This window comes from Anguilla anguilla, chromosome 19 (genome assembly GCF_013347855.1).
Source record: "Anguilla anguilla isolate fAngAng1 chromosome 19, fAngAng1.pri, whole genome shotgun sequence".
Classification (NCBI taxonomy): domain Eukaryota; kingdom Metazoa; phylum Chordata; class Actinopteri; order Anguilliformes; family Anguillidae; genus Anguilla; species Anguilla anguilla.
The window spans coordinates 7,910,809-7,932,207 of NC_049219.1; the positions used below are offsets into that span (position 1 = coordinate 7,910,809).

The following is a 21,399-nucleotide window of genomic DNA, read 5'->3' on the forward strand; positions in this document are numbered from 1 at the left end:
TAAAATTACAAAACACAATTAATTTTATTTCATTATTAAAAAGAAAATAAAATGCATTTACAAGCCCTGTCCCCCAATACATATCCACTGCACTTTATAAAAACAGAATGACTGTTCTCCATAGTACATTACTGGCTAGATTACATTTTTCATCCTTGTAAAAGAAAACATTCAAAGGCATAAAAAATGTAACCAACTAATCACTTTCAGGGACACCTAGAAGATGCAACACCATTACACATTTAATTAGGTCATCTGTTTGAATGGGACTTGTCAGTCACCTGTTCTAATCATGAATCGCAAATTCAAGGGAAGTCCAATGAATCAAAAGCTTTATTTAAATAAGCCAAAATATATTAGGGTGTCAGTTTATATTTTTCCACAGTTTCGTAGAGTTCATTTTAGGAGAGCACCTAATCTGGATCTCTGCTATTCAAAGCTGAGCTCTTCCTCTTTAATTCTTATCGGTCTGCGAATAAGTTCACTAATGAACACCCAGGAACTCTTGAAGGGCTTCGTGGTGCAAGAGTACCCTGTTCCACGAATCCCAAGATAGTAAGTTCAATCCCCCCTCTGCTCTGTCTCTCTGGCTCTTCACCTCTCTGCTGTGGCTCTAAGAACCAGCTGTAAGACATAGGTAACAAGGTTCATCACCTTCAGGTCCGAAGTTAGTAGATGAAGGCAAAATTTCTGAGATTTTTTTGTAAATATTTCTGTTGTGTCATCTTCTTCTACCCACAGAAGAGCCGGCCGATTCACAGAAGAGAAGGTGGCGCAACGGTATTGTCTTTGCCTACGGACGCAGAGGTTGGGGGTTCGAACCCCCCTTCGTCTTTGTTTCGCTTATACTTGGGTTGTCTCATCATCAGGCCATTTCTGCAGCCGCGCAACCGCTAACATGATGGTGGCGTAAAGGTATTGTCCAAAGCTTGGAACGCTGAGCTTCAGGGTTCGAATCCCCGTTCGTCCTTTCAGTTTCTACTTCTGAGGTCTGACTGTCTTCATGTCACTGCAGGAAAAACACAAAAAAAGTCAAAAAAGTTACAGTGGTGCAGAGGAATGGTTCTCGTTTTCCACTACCAAGGTCAGCGGTTCAATCCCTGCTTTCCCCTTTTCAGTTTGCGCAGCTTTTGTCCGTTGTGCTGTGTAAGTGCACAAAAAAATGAGCGATAAATGCGAAGGAGTATGTGGCGTAGGGGGCTGAACCGATCCTCAGGAGGTAGAGGTTGATGGTTCGAGTCCCCGAGACCGCACCTGAGCAACGTCGGTGGTCCCCAAGGGTGGGGGAGGTGTGTGTGTGGTGTGAGTGGACGGGTAGGCAATCTGGCCCCCCGGAATTTCCCAGAATACAACATGGGGGTTATAATATTTTTTTGCAAATTCAAAATTTTCGGAAGGTAAAAAAAAAAAAAAATTTTGACAGGGGCCCCACTCTCCGTTAGTGCATTACTACTGACAGTCCCCCATACTACTACGCAATCAAATGAACTCATTTGATTGCAGAAAGGTAGCAGTATGTAAGACTGGCAGTAGTAATGCACTAATATACACCAAAAGTGGTGCATAGAAACAAAAACAAACAAAACCAAACTCATACATACACAGCGCCTCCATCTGGGGACTTCCTGCTTCTGCAGACAAGCTGGAGAGAAAAAAAGAGGGGGGAATGTTTAAAATAAACAAAATATAATCAAAATATGTTACCTATGAACATACATTATGCAAATGAAAACAGAGGCATTAACAATCTTTGTTAAAAGAGGGTTGACAGGACTGCATTAGTACAGGGTGCTACAGGTGAAGAATATGTCTCCCTCTGCTGGACAACAAATTGAATTACAGCAGAGGAAGTATAACACTAAAGTCTATTTTTGAAAGGCTGACGAATACATGCAGATTTTTCCCATTACCCACAATTGAAGCTAAACTCAGTTTACTGTATAAAGGCAGAAGTATATAAGACTGGCAGAGACATTAACTATAGCCACTGTATGTGGTGAATACATGGGAAAGTGTATGAAATGTGCATGTAGTTAAAGATGAGGACAGGTAATTTATGTATGTTGGAATCTGGGTGTGAATGACTAAAATGACAGTTAGCAGGCCCATCACCTTAGACCTGCGCAGGAGAACAGATAACAGATACAGCCATGCGGGTGTGTCAGTTTCTTCAAATATCTCACATGTACATATTCTCCTCCGCACATCTAAGGTGGTGAGCCTTCCAACTGAGTTAAATAACTCACATCCAGATACCAACATACATAAAGGCCCTGTCCTCATCTTCCGCAACATGCACACGTCATACTCTTTCACCTGCAGTCACCTGGCTATAGAACGTGTATACAACCCTTCCACAGTGTTCCCTCTTACTGCATTACAGCCTTAAATAAAAAGCACATCAAATCTGATTTTTTACATGTATTGACACATGGTATTCCACAATATCCAAGTGAAAACAATTCTCAAAATACCTGAGAACTCATTTTTAAAAATCTATGACAGCTGGGTTGCATAAAACAGACACACCCTAATGATTGTAATGGTGCATTAGCTCACGCATAACCAAACTCCTACATCACACACCAAGCTGACTGGCCCCTACCTGTGTCCAGTTATAGTAATTCTGATTAGCACACAATGAAACAATCTGTTTCTGTAGGCTTCCTCTGCAGGGTAGTGCATTACACAGCAAAGAACAAACCATGAACAACAAAGAGCATTCTAACGGACTCAGAGGTAAAACTGCAGACAGACAGACACAAATCAGGAGATGAGCATAACGAGATATCAAAAGACTCAAATAACACAGTGAATCACCACTGAGATCTTGCATAGATCAGGCCGTCCCTGCAAACAGGATGAACGAGCACAGAGGAGACTAATCAGAGAGGTCACCAAGAGGCCAATGGCATCTTTTAATGAGCTGCAGCTGCAGTCCATTATGGCAAAGACTGGTCAATGTGTGCATGTGACAACAATATCCCAAGCTCTCCACAATACTGGCCTATATGACAGGGTGGCAAGAAGAAAGGCCCTACTCAAAAAAGCCTTTTGCATATGTCTCCTTTGACATATGCAAAAACACACTGAACTCTGAAGCAATGTCATGAAATGTTTTGCGATCTAATGAAACCAAAATAGAAATTCTGTCCAAAACACACATCAGCACATCAACACAGAACACCAGCCCTACAGCGAAGCATCCTGTTATGGGGGCGTTTCTCATTGAGAACGCACTAGGGCTCTCGTCGGGACAGAGGGGAAAATGGATGGAGAAAAATGTCCACACTTACACAACTCAGTTATTATAGAATTTCATTTTTAATAAATTCTCAGAAATGTGGGATATTACTGAATACCATGTGCAAATGAAGGTGGGATAAATCATGTTTAATGTACTTTCATTTAAGGCTGTAATGCAAGAAAGGTTCTGCGTACAGTTTCTGTAAACACCGGTAGTATTTACAAACAGCATGACCACATGTAGTTGTAATGACAGTTATGAATTCGCTCAACAGGCTGCAGGAAGGCTTGGTATGACCAGCAAACAGAAAACTATAGAAATGTCAAACCAACCAATTCATCAAATACAGCTAACAAAACTCGCTAACGTTAACTGGTTTGTTGATTCTTTGATGGCTGTCCAGCTAGTGTTATCTACATAGCTAGCTAGCGACATTAGCTAGGCAGCTAGCTAGTTCGGTTGTTTGTTTATCGATGCAAACCGTATTTTGCAAGGTTGGTTAAATGTACGGATATTATCGCGTATCACACAGGAAGCACACGAAGTAATATTTTCAAAACATAGTTAAAGTGAGCATTCAGACATTGCATAGTAAACATTGGCTTGTAGCAAAATATGTAATTACCTTTCTGCAGCACTGCAGGCGGAAGTATATTTACGAGTTGCAGATGGCCACCGCATGTCTTTCGACGATGGTTTACTCGGGAAATGAAGTCCACCGTCTCACCGGCTTCAGCAATCGCGACGCGTTATTGACTACATATCCCACAAAACTTTAAAAAAACACAAACATTGCGTCACGGTTGGTCAAACCGTATGTACTGAAGTAAAGGGGGAGGACGTCAATTTTTTCCTCCCTTTACTCACTGGCGTTATATAGTGCACGTCGCATAATTATAAGGACGATTTTAAATTTAAGATAATAAAAAAAGGTGTCAATCAAAAGGCAATCAACTGTTTTATTTAATAATTATCGCGCGTTCTCGTTTGTTTTTCGTTTCAGTCACCATAAATGAACTCTCTCAGCCCAACATCATAGTTAAGCCTACAATCACAGAAGTCAAAATGAGACAAAAGTTTATCCATGACAGACAGGTCATTGAGCACAGAGTTCTGGAGCACCTCAGCGAGTACATGCACTAGCATTCCCCCAATCCACTAACCGTGGATGTCATTGGTGCTCAAGTTGGGTGATTATTGCCTGTCTCTCACTCAATCCAGCCCAGCCATCAGTATGTTTGAGAGACAGAGATTAATCACACTCCTTGAATGGGAATTGAACCCACACTTTCAGGCTGGGAAATACCAGCACATTTACCCTCTGAGCCACCCCAGAACTCTGAAAGCACTGTCTCATGCATCATAGACAAGTCTACAATCAGAAAAGTCAAAGAGGAAAAACATGTAAGGCCAGCAGGGGGACTGAACCAAAATCTTCACCTTAACAGACGTAGTGGAGACACATCACATAGTGTGCAAGGGTTTCTTCCTCAACAAAGATCTTGGTTCAGTCAATGATCTGAAATGGCAGAAGGAATTAAACAGTAATAGCTTGATACATCACCAGCGAGTCATAAACTGGGGTAGGTACCCCAGCACAGGGCCAACTTGTCCCCATGTGAAGACACTCACTTGTCCATAATAAATATTCAGATATGTGCGTGTTATCCTTAATTTCTTACACTCTAAATATCTTTGTTTAACACATCATAACTGTGTCCTTTCCAGATTCAGGAACTCCACTGCAGTTTATTAATATTCCACATTAAACATTTGTGAACAAATTATTATTCATAAATATTTATGTTCTGGGTTTTGCACAGAAATGCATCAACAATCCATTTGAAAAAAAAAGGAACGAACCTTCTTTTTCAACATTTAACTCTGATATTTCTATGAACTTCTATTTTTAGACCACAAGATGGCAGTATAAGACCACAAATGACCAAAAAACAAAAAAACAAAGGCTCTTCCTAGGAAACTCTGTGTATGCTAGGTCCTAGGAAACTGTATGCTGGGTTTTTTTTTCCAGCCACAATTGCAATCCCAGAATTAACAAGATGTTCACTTTTATTAATTAGACACTTTTCATGTTTTGAAGGATTATTTACCCTTATGTTAGAACCACTTTATGTTAGAAATAGCTATGCATGCCATGAAGAATAGCAGTACCACATTCACATTGTGCTATATTGCAAATGGTTTATTTATTATTAATTATTTATTTAGACAATGCGGGTCACCATAGATGTCGTGTTACCATTATGTGCAAACCTGAATCCCTAATTCAGCAAATAATTGAACTAATTATATAATCAAGAGCTGAGGCTGGAATAAAAACCAGCATACACACGGCCCTCCATGGCACTAAGTTTGAGACCACTGTGCTACGATATCTATCTAATTTTTAGACCAATGGCCTTTAATTTTATCATTGTTTATCCTCCTTCTACAATGTCAGATCATTGAGTTCAATGTGATTTTCCAGCTTTGGGTGAGCTAGTCTATGATGCATTCTAACTGGTTGTAAGCCTTAGTTGTAAGCTCTTGCCCTTCCAACAATGGGACCAGTACAAGGGTTTCATCCTCAGCAAAGATCTTGGTTCAGTCCCCCTGCTGGCCTTACACTGTTGTCTCACTTTGACATTACTGATTGTAGACATAAGCCGCGTTTCCACCGAAATTACCCGGAACTTTCAGTCCCAGGAACTACTTTACCAGGAACTAAAAGGTTCCTTCAGCCAATGGTTGTCTGCGTTTCCACCGGGGTCTAAAGTACCGCGAAGATTAGGCAAATTAGCCCACTGACGTATGAAAAAGCAACGTTGTCGTCGGTCCGTCTGTCATATGATTTCTTCCGTAACCCCATACTACCACCGAAGTAGCCTACATTATTTTCTAATAACCGGGACAGCCCGGAGGGGTTTATTCCACTTATACAACGGGTTACCAACAATGACTATATATGGTTACTTTTGTATTTATTGATTTTCATATATCCTCTCAAACACATTCATTATGTTTTTATGCGAACATTCGCTTTCATGTCTTGACATCCGAAGCGACAGAATGCATTCACATTTATATGTAGCCTATAACTGGCAACAACAGCAGAAAACATGCACACGTTGTAAACAATTTGCTGTTTGATTACTTTCTCGTCATCAATTCCATATAGGCTAATGGCAAAATGACAAGAATAGAACGAAAACTCGGACTTGCGTGAAAATGTAAATTAGTAGTGGTACAGCCACCGTTTGCTTTCCTTCGAAGTTACTGCTAGCCGAGCAGCGAAGTGTGCCCTCCAGATGCGAACCATGCACCATAAATTAGTCCATAGTCTTCCTGGTCTTTTCGTGGAATTGAAAAATGTCAGTAAAATTACGGCAGTCTGAAAAAGCTAAAGGGAAGATTACTAGAATTAACCTGTTAGTTTACGCGGATAAAAAGTGCGGATGGTGATTTCCAGTTTGCTTGTACTGTATCATCAATGTTAATTATGCAGAACTACCGCATACCTCACATAACTGTATCAAACGTTTTGAGTCAATTACAACGGGCTAACAAAGAAAATCCGGAAGAAAATATTCAGCAACCGAATTAATCCGTTTGAATGTTTTGGTAGCCTACGTAATATGCTGTCCCAGCACGAATGCTTAGCATTTTATAAAACGAATACTAAAGCAAGAAAAGAACAGAAGAGCACACGTTATAATTCTAAGACGTTGACAGGCTATAACCAAAACTAGGCTACTGCGCCGCATAACGTACAAGTTTGATTTGAAGTTATTATGAAAATAAATTGGTTTGCCGCTGCATATTTTCAAACATGGCGGGTAATGGCGGAAAATAAATACAACACAAATGCTGCGAGTACTCGACCAATCAGAAATGTTCAGCGCTGCAAGCTCCACCCAAAAGGTTCCTGTACTTTCGGAAAGTACTACCCCCCGAGCAGGAACGTTTTGGGGGGTAAAACAAAGCCCCCAGAACTAAATTTAGACCCTAGTTCCTGCGGTGGAAACGCACCGAGTTCCTCAAAAGGTTCCTAGTTCCGGGGTATAGTTCCTGCGGTGGAAACGCGGCTTTAACTATGATGCATGAGACAGTGCTTTCAGAGTTCTGGGGTGGCTCAGAGGGTAAATGCGCTGGTATTTCCCAGCCTGAAAATGTGGGTTCAATTCCCACTCAAGGAGTGTGATTAATCTCTGTCTCTCAAATGTACTGATGGCCGAGCTGGATTGAGTGAGAGACAGGCACTAATCACCCAACTTGAGCACCAATGGTATCCACGGTTAGTGGATTGGGGGGAATGCTAGTGCATGTACTCACTGAGGTGCTCCAGAACTCTATGCTCAATGACCTGTTTGTCATGGATGAACGGAAAGCAATCGGAAATGTTTTCAAGCACCTAGGCACATTTTGGTCCTCCACCCACCGATACTGTTAATCAGTATGCAAATTCTTTGTCATCACTAAGCTGTGATTATTATTATACAAGACTCTTTTTAACCAGCTGTGGCATTTGGCACCTAAGACCAGTGATCCAGACTTCTAAGTTAAGTCTACAGTCTTAAATGTCAACGAGGAAAAACACTCCAGTACAGCAGCGTTATCAACCCAGGTATCTCTGTTGAAAGGGTAATTATCTTAATAGAGGTACTTAGCGAAGGCACATCACACAGTGTACAAGGGTTTCATCCTCAACAAAGATCTTGGTTCAGTCCCCCTGCTGGCCTCACACGTTTGTCTCACTTTGACTTTTCTGATTGTAGACTAAAGGGTACTTTCAGAGTTCTGGGGTGGCTCAGAGGGTAAATGCGCTGGTATTTCCCAGCCTGAAAGTGTGGGTTCAATTCCCACTCAAGGAGTGTGATTAATCTCTGTCTCTCAAATGTACTGATGGCCGAGCTGGATTGAGTGAGAGACAGGCACTAATCACCCAACTTGAGCACCAATGGTATCCACGGTTAGTGGATTGGGGGGAATGCTAGTGCATGTACTCACTGAGGTGCTCCAGAACTCTATGCTCAATGACCTGTTTGTCATGGATGAACGGAAAGCAATCGGAAATGTTTTCAAGCACCTAGGCACATTTTGGTCCTCCACCCACCGATACTGTTAATCAGTATGCAAATTCTTTGTCATCACTAAGCTGTGATTATTATTATACAAGACTCTTTTTAACCAGCTGTGGCATTTGGCACCTAAGACCAGTGATCCAGACTTCTAAGTTAAGTCTACAGTCTTAAATGTCAACGAGGAAAAACTCTCCAGTACAGCAGCGTTATCAACCCAGGTATCTCTGTTGAAAGGGTAATTATCTTAATAGAGGTACTTAGCGAAGGCACATCACACAGTGTACAAGGGTTTCATCCTCAACAAAGATCTTGGTTCAGTCCCCCTGCTGGCCTCACACGTTTGTCTCACTTTGACTTTTCTGATTGTAGACTAAAGGGTACTTTCAGAGTTCTGGGGTGGCTCAGAGGGTAAATGCGCTGGTATTTCCCAGCCTGAAAGTGTGGGTTCAATTCCCACTCAAGGAGTGTGATTAATCTCTGTCTCTCAAATGTACTGATGGCCGAGCTGGATTGAGTGAGAGACAGGCACTAATCACCCAACTTGAGCACCAATGGTATCCACGGTTAGTGGATTGGGGGGAATGCTAGTGCATGTACTCACTGAGGTGCTCCAGAACTCTATGCTCAATGACCTGATTGTCATGGATGAACATTTTCCTCATGAAAGCAATCGGAAATGTTTTCAAGCACCTAGGCACATTTTGGTCCTCCAACCACCGATACTGTTAATCAGTATGCAAATTCTTTGTCATCACTAAGCTGTGATTATTATTATACAAGACTTTTTTTAACCAGCTGTGGCATTTGGCACCTAAGACCAGTGATCCAGACTTCTAAGTTAAGTCTACAGTCTTAAATGTCAACGAGGAAAAACACTCCAGTACAGCAACGTTATGAACCCAGGTATCTCTGTTGAAAGGGTAATTATCTTAATAGAGGTACTTAGCGAAGGCACATCACACAGTGTACAAGGGTTTCATCCTCAACAAAGATCTTGGTTCAGTCCCCCTGCAGGCCTTACACTGTTGTCTCACTTTGACATTACTGATTGTAGACTTAACTATGATGCATGAGACAGTGCTTTCAGAGTTCTGGGGTGGCTCAGAGGGTAAATGCGCTGGTATTTCCCAGCCACTGTGACACATTTGGCAGTGATCTAATGCACATTTGGACCAGTGTTGGTGTATGCAGCCAATTGGCACGTTTAGCCAAGGTAATTGGTGGAAGCGAAAAACCTGTGCCCACACCAACCCTCCAGGACCGGAACTGCCCACCCCTGCATTGGTTAGGCCACTATACCGGGACCTAGCAGAGGATCTGAGATGCCCATGGTGCAGCTGTGGCAAAGAACTACGGACGGTTCCCCGGTAGACCAGACTGCACTAGGGCCACAGTCAACCGATAAAACCTGCTCTTTTCCATGTTGGCTACTGAGGGGCACACAGGGAAACTACTAAACTTAGTAGTTTTCAGATCTTCAGTTAGCCTAATTAAACAACTTAGCATTCTGTCTCTGATGAATCATCCAATTAAGAGGCTCAAACATTTTCTCATACCCTGCACAGAAAAGAAATTCAGTGTAAAATGCAAATCAACTCTGATACAGTATTTTAACTCCAATGAAGAAGATTTGCTGACCGCTTTACTCACATGAACTGTTTGGGGTTGACTAAGCAATGACAATTCTGCGGTGTGCTGGAATTCCAAAATGGCCGCTCACTTTCACCGCCATCTTGGCTCCCACTGCCAGCCTTTAAGCTGTCCCAAGGTGGCCCCGATGGGTAAAAGATTATTCCGCCCTTTAATTTAATAGGATAAATAAGGGGCACCTGTGGGAGCGCAGCTTGCTTACAAGCCTAATGTGGGTTTAATATGGCATGCGGGGACAGACAGCTCCCCGAACAATTTCACTCACAACACTCACACACAGCGCTGAGACTCTGCTGATCCCTTGGTCCCTCCTGTGACTGTTTTCTCTCTCTCTCTTTCTCATACACAGTCATAAGTATTATTCACACTGTCCTTAGCCCTGGGCTAAGAGAGATTTTAGCCCAGGGCTCTACAAGCGTTCACACTTGCGCGTTCTGAAGCGAGCTAGCACCAACCTCAGCCCCTGGGCTAGCTGACCCTGCTCCAGAGCGGAGTCAGTGACAAACAAACCTGGGTCAAATACATATTTGTTTTGGATTCAAATACTTTCCTATGCATTACTGGTCTTGTCTTGGTGTATTGGAACCAATGAAATACTCTCAAAAAAGTGCAAACCCTGCCTTCTGGTCATATTGGCAGCCACAATTAGAGCAGGCAAGATCAACAGAGCACAAGAAAGTATTTGAATCCAAAACAAATACGTATTTGACCCAGGTCTGGTGGAAACCAACGAGTGTCCATTCACTAGGTGGCAGGCCGGACTTGGTTCAGCAGGTATAAAAATGCCGCTTTTGCCACCCTGGAGTGCTTCACCCGGGTTCAAACCGTTAAAACTCAGGTTAGCAATTGTGCGCCACCAGTAGTCTGAGTAGAAACCAAACCTGGTCCAATGAGGGGGGTCATTCACGCGGACCGCTAACAGGCGAAGTCGCTTGTGTTGATCGTCAAGGCGACGAGCGGTGGTTTTTTCCAACCGCCGCCACCGCCGAACGGCACCGGGGCCGCCCCCGTACAGCGGCCCTTCTGTCGCGAGCGGAATGCGGCTAACGGCTGCGGGTTGTTTAGCACAGGACGCGATTGACTTCCTCGGAAACCCAGCGGGGGGAGAATGTGCCAGCCCGCGCCAGGGCTGGCATATTGTGGGTAAAGGATTATGGGTAAAGAACACCTTTTCTGGGCACGCGAGACAAGACTCGGGAGTGGGACTATAGAAAATAACCATTTATGGTGTTCTCTCTTTTCCTCATCTCAATAGGGACAATGCCATATGTAATATACGTATATGCATGTACAGTGTGGAATGGTATTTTTATGTTTGGTTTACTTTATGTACTTTATTTGGTTTACTTTTTGAAAGTATTTTCTTCTCCTTAATTATAATTGACCGATATGGATTCAAAATATTTCAAATATTTTGTATTTAAAAAAACCCAGATCACAGTCTTATTAAAAAAATGGTAAAGTCAAAGCCTCTTGAGCCTGCACACACACACACACATGCACACACATACACACGCACACACACGCACACACACACACACACACCCTTAGAATCGAGGGAACACGCTGGATGACTGCTGCTAAGTAAGTGAATGCAGTTCCAGTCTCCTGTGAGGCCAGTGACATTTCCCTCTTATTAAAGGGAAACTTGCAAAAGCACTGCATGACACTGGAGTCAGCCCAAAGCAAAGCAACAGGCCAGCTCCTCCTCTACAAGGCCCCCTGGCCCACGGCTAGACCTGTGCCGTTTCTTCCTCCCCCTCCCCCCCTTCGACCACTCTCTCAGACTGTTTGCCTTTCTCTCTGCGTGCCTCAGTTTCTTGCATCTGTCAGAATTTGTCTTTATGTTTGCCTCTTCTTACCTCCATTCGGTGATTCTTACCTTCCTTTTTTTTAAGGGAATTTTCCCTCTCCTTCGTGGAGGTAGTTCTTAATCTCTTCTCCAGTCCCAGGTGAGCAATCAGATCGTTCCCAAGCAACACCTGCAATATACCCATTCTCTTATATCTCCATGGAAACTGACTCGAAAAGGCAATCAATCCTTCAGTGGCAAACCTGCAACCAATTAAACTTAGATGGCCTGTGCATATAGAATATTTTTTTCGGTGGAAGAAAAAGGTCTCTTACAAACTGGGATGTGAATACTGATACCAACAAAATGCTGCGATAATGGTACGACACTGCCATCTTGTGGTAGCCTGAAAACACAGGGTTCGTGTTGTGCGGTTTTGGAAGAAACCATTGGAAATACACATTCAGGCCGTCTGAATTCTACAGTTCTGTAACCTCATACCCCTTGGCTGACAGATACCCGTGCATTATTTCTTTTTAGGGCAGGAAATATTAGAGTGTCATAAATTTGTCGAATATTACTAAATTCATAAATTAATACAAACCAGCATAATACATTTCATTGTGTCAGCTATATATTTTTATTGTGTAACTATTATTGTTACTTTACTAAATGTGACTCAACTTAAATTATAAATGTCAGCATTAATTATTTTAGAAATAATCAATTATTTTACGACAAATATTTGTTTGGAAATATTCGATTATTCTTGAGTAAAGTTGTAAGTTGCTTTGGATCAGAGCTCGCTTGTGCCATTTCTTTTGGTTAATCATTGCCAAGCAGCAAACCAATAGAATGAGCTCAGTCCTTTACAATTGAACATTTTATTTATCGGGCTGGCTTCAAACAATCAGAAGCCAGCCTGGTGGAACAGAAGTCTAATGCCCTTGCCAATGGAATACACATTGGCAAGGGCAACTAGGCTACTGTCCAAACATTTCTGATCAATTCATCGACAGAGTAGGCTAACTTACATAGCGTAGTTTTTTTAACAGACTTCTACAGCTGTGCAATACTGAAGCAAATCGTGTTAAGCAGCTTACGTCATGGGCACAAAACAGTTTTTTGTCTGGGAATCAAACCTAGAACTTCAGACTCTCCGTTAAATGGCCCGTTACATCAAACCATCACAGCATCCTGCCACCCACTTCTTGGAGTGCAGACACTGTTTACTTAAAGTGTGTAAACCAGTGTTAGCCAACCCAGTTTCTACCATCCTGTAGATTTTCATTTCAACCCTAATTTGGCACACCTGACTCTCCTAATTAGCAGCTCAACAAAGATCTCTAGATGTTGAACGAGGTGCGCTTTGGTAGGGTTGGAGTGAAAACCTACAGGTAGATATTCACGAACTGTGTTGGTTACCACAGCAAATTAAAGCCGTTGTGTCAGTGTTTATTATTAAACAATAAGATACCACGATTGAAATGTTCTATGCTTACCTTATCCTAGTGATTTAATATATATATATATATATATATATATATATATATATATATATATATATACACACACACACATGTATTTTTATGGCTTTTCCCAACAAAACAGTGTAAACATGCGACAAAGGTTGCGCGGGCGGATTCAAACAGGCGACGTCGCAGCTCGCAATTAGCACGTGCACAGTGCTAGGCAACGAGACGCCCCCTGACCGCGTGGCTTAACGACACCGGTGCGTTTGGAGCCTCATCCTCGAGGTTTCGCTGAAGGCATTTTAACTTTGAAATTTCTAATATAAATGGCGCATTTCGTACAACGCCATCGAGGATTGATGAGGGAAAACTGTCATAAAAATTTAAAATATTTTGCGTTGTAACCCAGGTGAAAGTATTACGATGCAGTTCAAGGGAAATGTCAGAGAGACACATGGATGTAACTAGTCTAGAAAAATATGCAAGAAACAGAGTGCAATCAAGCACAGTGACAACTGATAAATCACGCTGTTTTTGCTTCTCTGCCCGACTTTACCGGCTCGTCTTACCTGTTTGTTCAGAATAATTAGAACAAATTAACAAATTTAACTTAATGTCTTCAGTAACAGTAGTCAGTTTTAAAATAAAGCTGTGTTAAACCGAAACAGACGGTTTTATTCAGTGTCAATAGTAGGCTATGTACTAAATAGTATATACTAAATAGCATGTACTAAGTAGTATGTACACAGCAAAATTGTATTTACAAAGTTGTATACATAAGCTACTGGTATAAAACATCAAGGCTAAATTAACTATTTAAAGTAGTTTCTGATCATCTCCACCTAATGCAACTTTAAATAATGTAGATGTTTTATACAGTAGCTTCATGTAGGCTATATGAACCACAAATTAGCTTTAACTGCCATCTTCTCTAAATTAGGCCTACATATTTCCTGCATGAAAAACTTATTTTCCTCCACAACTTAACTTATAAATATAGTTACCAAATTTTACCTGGTGCTTCTTCACCAAAATAGTTGGTATTTTACTGAAGCTTTTTGGGATATATTTTGTCATTTCAATTTTATGGGGTATTTTATGCAGAATTATTGCAACAACAAAAAAATCAGAATTGTTCAGCATATAAATAGAGTTCTTTTATTTTTAATTCATGAATAAAACAAAAAAAATTGAAAAACCCCAGTGTAAATTACCATTTACATATTGAGTTACTTATCACCTTGAAACTGGAAAATTAACTCTGACTTAATCTACTAAGAAAAAAAAAAACAGTTTTAACTAATATGACTCTTTAACAGTCCTTTGCAAAAAATGTTTTAGTCTAAACGGTATAAACAGCAGCTGGCTGCGAAGTATATTTGCCAGACGTCCCATTTTCGACCAGAATGTCTGGTTTTAAAATATGTAGCCTACATGTCCAGTTTGTGGTCCGATAAAGTATCCAGATATGCATGTTGGCCGGTTTTGACAAGTTCTAAATCTGGCAAACTAACTATGAAGGGGTCCCTCAGCTAGCGTTTATTTAGGCCTACTAAGTCCTTTATGCAAATTTCATATTTTTGAGATGGTTAACTGTCAGTGAGTAGTCCAATTCAAATAAAACAGATACAACCTCTGAAGTGGCTTGATAAAGTCTGCAAATTTTGCTCCGCTACCGAGCATTGACAAGACATGCGAATTTACTTGTTGAATTGAAAGCGGGAAAGGCCGAATCCCCCCCCACCCCGCCCTTTTTAATTCTCCCTCCCCTCTTACCGCCTGGATATCCGCCTTGGTTAGTGCTCACTTCCACCCGGGTATATTCATGCTTCGTTCCACCACTTAGCAAGCAGGCTGCGATCGGTCCCGTTCAAATCTCCTCTACGTCCACATAGGAAATACCAAGACAGAACATGCACATTAAGACAGGTAACATAACTTCTTTGTGTTTTACATCGCGATCGCATTTAAACGGCTTGATTGGTGACTCGATAACACTAGCCAATGTAAACTGACTTGAAACATTTTTTAAGTGTCAAGGTTTCCACGTTTTTAAGAAGCTCGGCTAAGTCTTACGAAATGCATAACCAGCACTAGCTTCTGTGTTAGCTGATATTCGTTCGTCTTTTAAGTTGACTCGACAATAATACTCTAACTTGACTTGGTTTTCGAATTTTTTCTAAATCACTTTTGATATCTGTAATTAGCTTGCTGACAGATAAACTTTACTTGTTGTGCTAATACTACTTCGAAGTAGACTAGCTAAATTAGCCGCTAACGCAGCTAACAAGCTAAGTTGGCTAACTTTGTGTGGCCCGGAGCGATGTAGTCCGTCCAAGCTAGCTAGCTTACTGTAGCTAGCAAGTTTACTGCTAGCTACTTTTGCTGAGGAAGACAAACGTATTTATACGCTAACATCGGCACGCTGATTTATCTGGTGAACTACACTTATGTACAGGCTTTGTCACTCGGAACTGCCTAAGTTCTGTGGCTGGCTATTCTATGTATCTTGAATGCGAAAGCTTTCTTTTCGGAATCTGTTGGTTGGCTAGCAAGCGTTAGCCAGCTATCTTTGGTCGTGCGAGAGCGCCGTTTAGCTATCTGGTTTTCTTCTTGCTAGAAGTTCTTGCTAGTGCTAGAACAATCCAGAACCACTAACATCAGTCAGCTTGTTGTAGGGGTTGCAATAAAAGAATTGGAAACCAGTCTTAAAGTATTACTTTTAAGAGTTGGCAAGAGCGTGTAAGTATTAAAGCAGATCGACGTTTTATCCGCTGGCTAGAATAGCTGATCGTTGAAATGTTGTGGAGTTGTTGCTAGCAAACTCTACAAAGTCTTGAGCCAGCACAACTGTACGTTCAATCTAGTACTAGTAGTAGGGTTATCGAATAACTAACCGGTTTAGTATCGGGAATATTGCCGTCACAATAAAGTACGCAAAATAGCTTTCGGGCCAAAATTGTCCAGCGTACACAGACAAGTCAGACAAGTTAACCAGCAATGTGAAGAATGAGATTTGTGAGTTCGAATGTGGATGAAACGTGGTCTACCTTAGCCCGCTAAGCTACATCCTACAATGGCGTTAGTTTGGCATCACTGGCTACAGTTACATAGCGACGGTAAATTGTTTTGTATTTCACCTGCTCTTTTGTTTGACTCTTGTCTGGGATTTATGTTCACGTTAGTGACGACAAGCTCATTGTACTCCAAAGGTAATGTTCGGGCCGAACTTTTGCTCGATATATGTGATCCGAAACGAAGGCAAGCGTACATTTCTTCCAACAGTGTTTTCAAATATCTGTTGCATAACTTAGCTTTGTTTACTTAGTGAAGCCAATGTGTTGAATAAATATATGCTTATTTATATACTAAATCCAGTACCCCGTTTCATGACAAGATACGTGAATCAAAATATGCACATACTACATATATCCGTTTTAATTTCAAACAGCTGCTTAACCCTGGTATTCTCGTTGTGCGTCTGGTACCTCATTCAAGAGGGATCTGGTACAAGGCGGTATTTGGCAATTATTTAAATGGTAGCGTTTCCTGCAAACAAATGTGATAATTTGCCTTCGTCACCCATAACTTGAGTAATATAAGCAGCAGACCTAGTTCTTTGTTCAGCAGTGTACGATTCTCAATCCAGAACGTGCTGCCGTCATCATAAAATTAATTCAATGAGACAACACAGTGGATTTGGTTCAAATGAAGTCGTTTTTCCGACCATTGTCCCTTGTGATTCCACCTGGACCTCCCTAGTGGTTGAGTGGTGGGTGCATGAAGGCTAGGGTATTGTCACCTCATTTGGTGTCTGAATGATAGTCATAAGGTTAACTCAGCAAAAGGCTTTGCCACAGGAATGGAATATGACAACATTTCACAACAGCTTGGTTCCAATAGCCATTAGTGGTACATAAAGAAAATGTCTCACAATTTCAGTTCTTATGCTGCAACCCAATTAATAGGCGCTGTTGAGAAATATTTCCAAAATTAGCCAAATTACCTGTATTTTCCAAAATCCCATTGATGGCGTCTAATACATATGATTCCACCGTTATATCTTCCCGTGCTACATTAGCATTATGTCGTAACCGAATAATGTAGGTGTAGGGTTTTCCAAATGCGTGCTTTTGAGAAATTTGGGAAAACTTTTGAATGATAACACATTTCGGCTTTCATAACCTTTGTTCTTTTGGACTGTTTGCGGCACAAGGCAAATAAATCTATAAGTAAAATCCATAACTGGGGTGGAGCGTCAGACTTCCTTTGGCTTTATCCAGAACTTTCCAGGCTTCCCTTTACAGACTCATTACAATCAGACATTAATAAAATGAGACATTTTAAGTAAATTGTTTTCATTTGTGTAGTGTCAGTGATTAAACAAATGTTGCTGCGCATTTCAGTTTTTTTTTAAGTCTTCCCTTTAGCCATTTTAACCATTGACTTAACCAGTTCATAGATCCTCAGGGTGTTCAAGTCTAGGCTTGAAAAGTGTTGAATACCTTCTGGTTCGTAGTGAAATGACGGAATGCGCTGTACAGCCTGTTTTTGTCGTCACACTTTACGTTTCTGATGTAACTGGTGTCATAATTTTTAATTCACGAATCACAAACAATAAGTTGTAGCTTATTATATGTTACGGCTGTAACTGTACAGTGAATATAATTTTTTGAAAAATGTGAGTTGGTCTCATTAAGCTAGCTATTGTAAAGTTTAGAAAGGGCTGACACAGTTCTGTGTTGCACAACCCACGCTTGTAAGTGCTTATTGAGTAGCTCTTTTGGTTTGGAGGTTTGTCAGTACGCCGTTAGACTTTTGCTTTCAGGCTTGTACAGTGCTCCCATTTTAGCAGCATTTGCTCCTGAAAATTGATGTGTGCGAACTGGAAAAATAATTCGGGAGCGCATCTGCTAATTGGAATGCACTGGTTTGCCCCTACGGTTTTCAGCTCGGTGAACTGTGAGCATAGCTGTATTAGCAATGTTAGCATATAGCTCTGTTTTATTATGAGCTGTCACTTATGGGTAGTCTCTGGTGAGTGTCGGGAAGCTACGCGACACGGCGGTGCTACACAGCTGTTAGCCCAGTGCTGCTCACATAGCTTGTGGATGTTCTTGCATTCTCCCGCGCTGTAAGCTGCCCTGGATAAGAGTGTTTGCCAAGTGTCAGAATGCCGTGCTGTGTCATCATGGCGGCGTCATGTGATACCGTGTTGCGCAGTGGTACGGCATGTCGTGCTATGGCGTAAGGTTAAAGGTTAAAGCTCCCCCCCCCCCCCCCCCCCCCCCCTCTCTTTCCGCAGGTACGTGGGAGGCCAGCAGCACGGTGTGTGAGCCGGACGCCCTCTACGACACCGCGGCCCTGGTCTCCCCGCCCAACCCGGAGCCGCACATCCGGAACCGCCGCCTCTCCCCCGGCTCGGGGGAGTGCGGCGGGGGAGGGGGCGGCGGCAACCGGGTCCGCGGCAAGCCGGAGACGCCCCCGCCCGAGCACGGCCCCGCCTCCGGCAGGGACGCCGAGCACAGGGCCCACCCGAAGGGGCGCGCCCTGCGGAAGGTTCCGGAAGGGGCCCGGGCGGCCCGGGCGAGGAGGGGGGAGAGGGAGAGGTGGGCGGGGGACGGGCTGTCGCTGCTCAAGCCCCCGCCCGCGTTTCCGGTGCAGGACAGCCCCGCCAAGCTTCAGCCGGCCGTCAGCTACGCCTCCAAGGTCAAGTCGGGCGGGGCAGGGGGCGGGGCCGAGGACCCCCCGGCCATCGGAGTGCTGCTCCAGAACCAGTGGGGGCTCAGCTTCATCAGCGAGGGGCCCCAAGCACAGAACGGGCCCACTTTTGGAGGCCCCCCTTGCTCTCCTGTGGACCCCATCGATGAAACCCCTGCTCCAGAGACTCACACTCAGACCCCGCCTCCTGTCACGCCCCCTCTTCCCATCAGCCAATGTCGAGAAGAGATTGACAGCTCAGGGGAGCTGCTGCTTGGCTGTCGCCACCTAGTGGAGGCGTTGCGGTATCACACTCAAGGTACGATGCATTCGGTTTAAACTTGAAAAGCTGCTGAACTGAATGTCCAGTTACAAAGCTGTTACCATGGTGATTCTTTACATGCTTAATGAACATGTAAATGCATCATTGGCTGATTCCTGGCGCCCCTGGACATTGGCACCCCTGGAATTCCAACCTAAATGGCAGCAAACATTTAAGATTTTTGCTGAACGTAGCAAACTTCTTTGACTGTAAACACAGGACCACGACAAGGCAAAAAAAGCCCCGTGGACGGTACTGTTCTGGCTGGGCGTTGTTCAGTAAGGCCAAATAATCGCAGCCCTTCAGCCAATCGGTATGTCCAGATTAATCGGGATGAGTCATCAGAAATCTCAGCCCTGTCCACCACAGGAAGCAGTGATTATTCATGTAATATTAAAACCCTTACCTATTGCCATCTCATTTGTTCATATGCAGCGCATCTTATTTGTATGGGAGTTTCTTGCAGTTTTGTGTGATCGGCTGGTGTGCTAATTGAAATTTGTCTCTTTTCAGAATGGGGTGCACTCGACAGCAAGCAGAAACGAGGTAAGAGACTCGTCCATCTGTTTCAGGACTGGGTTTGTGCTTCTGGCACCTGTGGGAGCCATAGTTTGTCCAGTCTCATTACCTCCCCCTAGTGTTCGGAGGCATTTTTGCACTAGTCACACACACACACACACCCTGTGAAGCATCATAAAAACATAACGCATATAAGAAAACAACGACATACAAAGAGTTCTTGTACTTTAATGCAGTGAAAACCAGCCCTATTCCTGAAGATCTATGTAGGTTTTCACTCCAACCCCAGCAAAGCACACCTCATTCAACAACTAAAGATCTGTTTGGGCTGCTAATTAGTAGAGTCAGGTGTGCCAAATTAGGGTTGAAATGAAAACCTACAGGACGGGAACAGGATTGGAACCACAGCTTCATGGGAAACGTCTCCAGCTGTCCGACTGCGCCGATTCTGGCAAACGGTGGTTTTGTCCGTAAGACATGTCGCAAGCAGGTGGCTTTTCTGAAGTTTTTTTTTTTTTTGTTTGTTTGTTTGTTTTTTGTTCCTGACACTGACTGCTGTCTTCAACCTTTCAGGGTCTGCCACGATCATCTGGTACAAGAACTCTGCAGAGCAACCAGCTTAACACACACTGACATGCTGCACACACGCGCGCACACACACACACACTGACATGCTACACGCACACAAACACAAACCCTGACGTGCTACTCACGCGCACGCACACAGACATGCTACACACACACACACACACTGACATGCTACTCACGCACACACACACAGACATGCTACACACACACTCAAACACTGACGTGCTACTCACGCACACACACACAGACATGCTACACACACACACACCCTGACATGCTACTCACGCACACACACAGACATGCTACACTCGCGCGCGCGCACACACACAGACATGCTACACTCGCGCGCGCACACACACGCACGCACGCAAACAAATGCACACAGTTAAGTATTTACTAGGGGTGTTGATCGTTTGCCATTTAAACTTTTAAACGATACGTTTTTTTAAATGATATTCCACAAACAGCGAAACGTTAATTTGGTACGTGATGTTTTCCTTCGCCACAAATGTTTCTGTCCCCCTTCACAAGATGAAGATAAGTTCTTCAGATTTTCCTCATTCAAAGAAAAGACGTGCCAGTTTCCTGCATCGTCTCAAAGGAGCGGTTTTGTTTTTCAGTGAATCGGGGAAACTGAAGATTTCCAGACCTTAAATGTCTGGACTTGGGGGTATGACGTAGGTGCACCCACAGCTGATAGCTGGAGAGATAGGATGGGACTTGGTAAACTTTTGTCCTCAATTTTTGTAGTTAGAATTTTTGTTCACAGAATCGATTTGGCAAGTTGGCTTTAGCGATAGCTGAACTTGCTAAACTGTTCAGTGAACAAAACTGTACCTTTGTTTTGTAGTTGTGGGCAAATGTTGATTGAATCCTGGCAAAAGTTTAGCGGTAAACCCAAATACGAGTAGCCCCTGGGACGGCTAGGGCCTAAAAATCAGCATTTCCTGATTTTTGTCTGGAATAATCGCCAGTTTCAATTTGGTCCAAAAGAAGAAAAAAAAAATACAATTATTTTAATGTACTGC

At 42.8% G+C, this 21,399-nt stretch overlaps 1 protein-coding gene and 1 long non-coding RNA gene across 4 annotated transcripts; one reads left to right on the forward strand and one right to left on the reverse strand.

Moving 5' to 3' along the window:
• LOC118219338 lies at positions 1–16,556 on the reverse strand. Of its 3 annotated transcripts, none has more exons than XR_004763714.1 (6): positions 16,383–16,556; positions 15,019–15,123; positions 11,861–11,960; positions 3,873–4,020; positions 1,602–1,642; positions 1–1,009 (listed from the first exon to the last, which is right to left on the reverse strand). It is a non-coding gene; the product is annotated as an uncharacterized LOC118219338 (long non-coding RNA). The 3 variants fall into 3 exon arrangements; XR_004763712.1 differs by lacking the exon at positions 16,383–16,556 and adding an exon at positions 16,293–16,358; XR_004763713.1 differs by lacking the exon at positions 16,383–16,556 and adding an exon at positions 15,963–16,111.
• si:ch211-214j24.10 (uncharacterized protein LOC558894 homolog) lies at positions 15,045–20,429 on the forward strand. The gene is made up of 4 exons (XM_035402464.1): positions 15,045–15,171; positions 18,548–19,261; positions 19,778–19,810; positions 20,357–20,429. Exons 1-4 carry the CDS (start codon positions 15,156–15,158, stop codon positions 20,404–20,406), a joined length of 813 nt encoding a protein of 270 aa, XP_035258355.1. The 5' UTR covers positions 15,045–15,155; the 3' UTR covers positions 20,407–20,429.
• Positions 20,430–21,399: the final 970 nt, after the last annotated feature.